At 44.4% G+C, this 2,354-nt stretch overlaps 1 protein-coding gene across 1 annotated transcript; it reads right to left on the reverse strand.

Annotated features, from left to right (window-relative positions):
* Window positions 1-1,067: 1,067 nt before the first annotated feature.
* Window positions 1,068-1,691, reverse strand: LOC131233809 (14 kDa proline-rich protein DC2.15-like). Its single transcript, XM_058230626.1, has one exon. The coding sequence runs from the start codon at window positions 1,655-1,657 to the stop codon at window positions 1,214-1,216; it is 444 nt and encodes a 147-aa protein (XP_058086609.1). The 5' UTR covers window positions 1,658-1,691; the 3' UTR covers window positions 1,068-1,213.
* Window positions 1,692-2,354: the final 663 nt, after the last annotated feature.

Here is a 2,354-nt window from a genome sequence, read left to right on the forward strand (position 1 = left end):
TTTCTAAACAAACAAGCTAGAATATATATTTGGGAGAGAGAAATCCGGCGTATCTTGTTAGCTTGAGTCATCAGAAATAGCATGGACCAATGAGACCCAACGGCATTAGAATTTCCTATGCCTTCAATACAGACGATCCACACTCAATTATAATTTATAACTTATATATCCAATGGATTCAGGTTGGGTCAGGCAACCCATAACCTCAACACAAGCCCGAGCCAACCTTTATTGGGTTGGTGTGTATATAATCCAAGCTTGAGACCTAACCTGATACATCCCGCAGGAGCCCAACCCACTGTCGGGTCGGTGACTAAACGCGGATCCAACTGCTAACGGCCCGATGAAGAATCCAAAAACGGAGACTACTACGAACAAAGGAATCTTTGTCCGGAGATAGGGAAAGTATCTGGGATGTGCGCTCCAGTGGTGCCGGTACCACCATAGACTTTGGTGGTTCCATGTATGTACGATATCTAACCTGTCCATCAGATGCATCCCCCCACTTTTTACTAGTGATCCAAAAATCAGGCCCAGCGAAAAGCCATGTGGACCACACCAGCAGAGGGAGGCCATCCACTGCAGCTTGCTTTATTTCACCCATGTGGGTGGTCCGTATTATTGATCTGGACCTTCTATTTGATCCTGTCCAATGTTTACATGCCACCTGTGAAACCTCACCAATCAGATGCTCGTAATTGTCTGATGAATATCATACGAAAATAGATGGTCATGATTGATAATGGAGACATGAACAGGCACCAATCTAAACCATCCATTCGGTTGACCAACCTCTGCTTTCCTATGGTTCTCAAGATCCCTTTAGAGCTTGCTAACCATCCCATCAATGATCTGCAAAACAGCATGGTAAGACAAAAGCGAGCCAAAAAAACAGACGGTTAGGATCATCCAATCAGTTTGGCTTTTGCTAGGCAGCCAGAGAAAAGCAGGTCATAGAAGCATCCAAAAGCAAGAAAATGCACCACAGCTGGTCCACTAGATAATTTCCCTCCAGCATAAGCAATTCAATACGTACAACATCCCAACATTACACACTTACACTAGCCTTAAAGAAGAATGACATGAAATTACACCAATCACTCAAACATGCACATAAGAACTGCATTCCCAAGTGCAGAAGCTATTCAAGGCTTATTCAAGAGCACCAGACAGGACATAGAAAAGAGTAATATAGAAGGCAAGAAGACAGTGGCTAGTTGCACTGGAAACCAGTTGGTACATTTCTCCCACATACATTCAGCAGCAAGCTTAGGGAGATTGGGATGTTGAGATTTATACCCAAGATATTGGCTCTGATGGCAGTGCAAAGGCAGACCGCCGCTTCGAGATTGGCAAGGCCTTGGAGTAGAGTACAACAAGGGAGGGTTGGTGGTGAGCCCACCACCACATTCACCAACCCCAGTAAGTTGGCACATACACCAAGCTTCAGTGCATCTCTAGGACAAGTTCCCCTTGAAGAGGGTGTTGGGGTGGGGGTAGTTGGGGTGGGGGTAGGGTTAGGGTTAGGGTTAGGGTTGTTGCAGCAGTTAGGGTTAGGGTTATTGCAGCATGGTGTGTTATTGGCTGAGACAAGGGCAAAGAAGAGAAGGTTGAGGGAGAGGAAGAGAGCAAGAGATGCTGAGCTCTTTGAGGCCATCTTCAAACACTTGTTGTAGTGAGCCTTTTAATGGAGGGATTGGTGATGGGTGGTGAGTATTTATAGAGGTTTGGACGAGTTGTTTGGAATAACAAAAAAACCAAAAGAGCAAGTTGTGCTAGCAATGAAAGCTATGATGGATATATGTAAATGGTTGGAGGTTTGTGCGGTGGGGATTTGACAAATCACCATCTAATTCTTGCCAGCAATAGCTTTCTATTATTGCTCCGTATTTAGGTATGCAAGTTTTTAAAGTTGTAGTTTACTTCTTTCTAAAATAGAGGCATTGTGAAGTCCTCGTTCATCAAAAGGTGAACAGTATCATGCTGTGTCCAGTTTCGAGGGAAGCTAATTGGGGCCGACCATGAAGCTTGTGAGAAATCCATCATGTTCATCCATTTTGCCGGGTCATGTTAAGACATGGCTCAAAAAATAAGGCAGATCCAAAACTCAAGTGGGCTGCATGACAGGACATAGTGAATATTGAATGTCCACCGTTGATACATTCATGGGCTACAAAAGTTTTGGATCTGCTTCATTTTTGGACCCATGTCCTAACATGATCTGACAAAATAAATGGATAGAGTGAAGTTATCACTAGCATCATGGTGCCCCCTGAGCTTCCTGTGAAAGGCATTCTGCCTGGGGCTGGTGGTTGGCTAATCCAAACCATTGATTTGTTAGGTCCTATCCTGGA

This window comes from Magnolia sinica, chromosome 18 (genome assembly GCF_029962835.1).
Source record: "Magnolia sinica isolate HGM2019 chromosome 18, MsV1, whole genome shotgun sequence".
In the NCBI taxonomy this organism is placed as follows: Eukaryota; Viridiplantae; Streptophyta; class Magnoliopsida; order Magnoliales; family Magnoliaceae; genus Magnolia; species Magnolia sinica.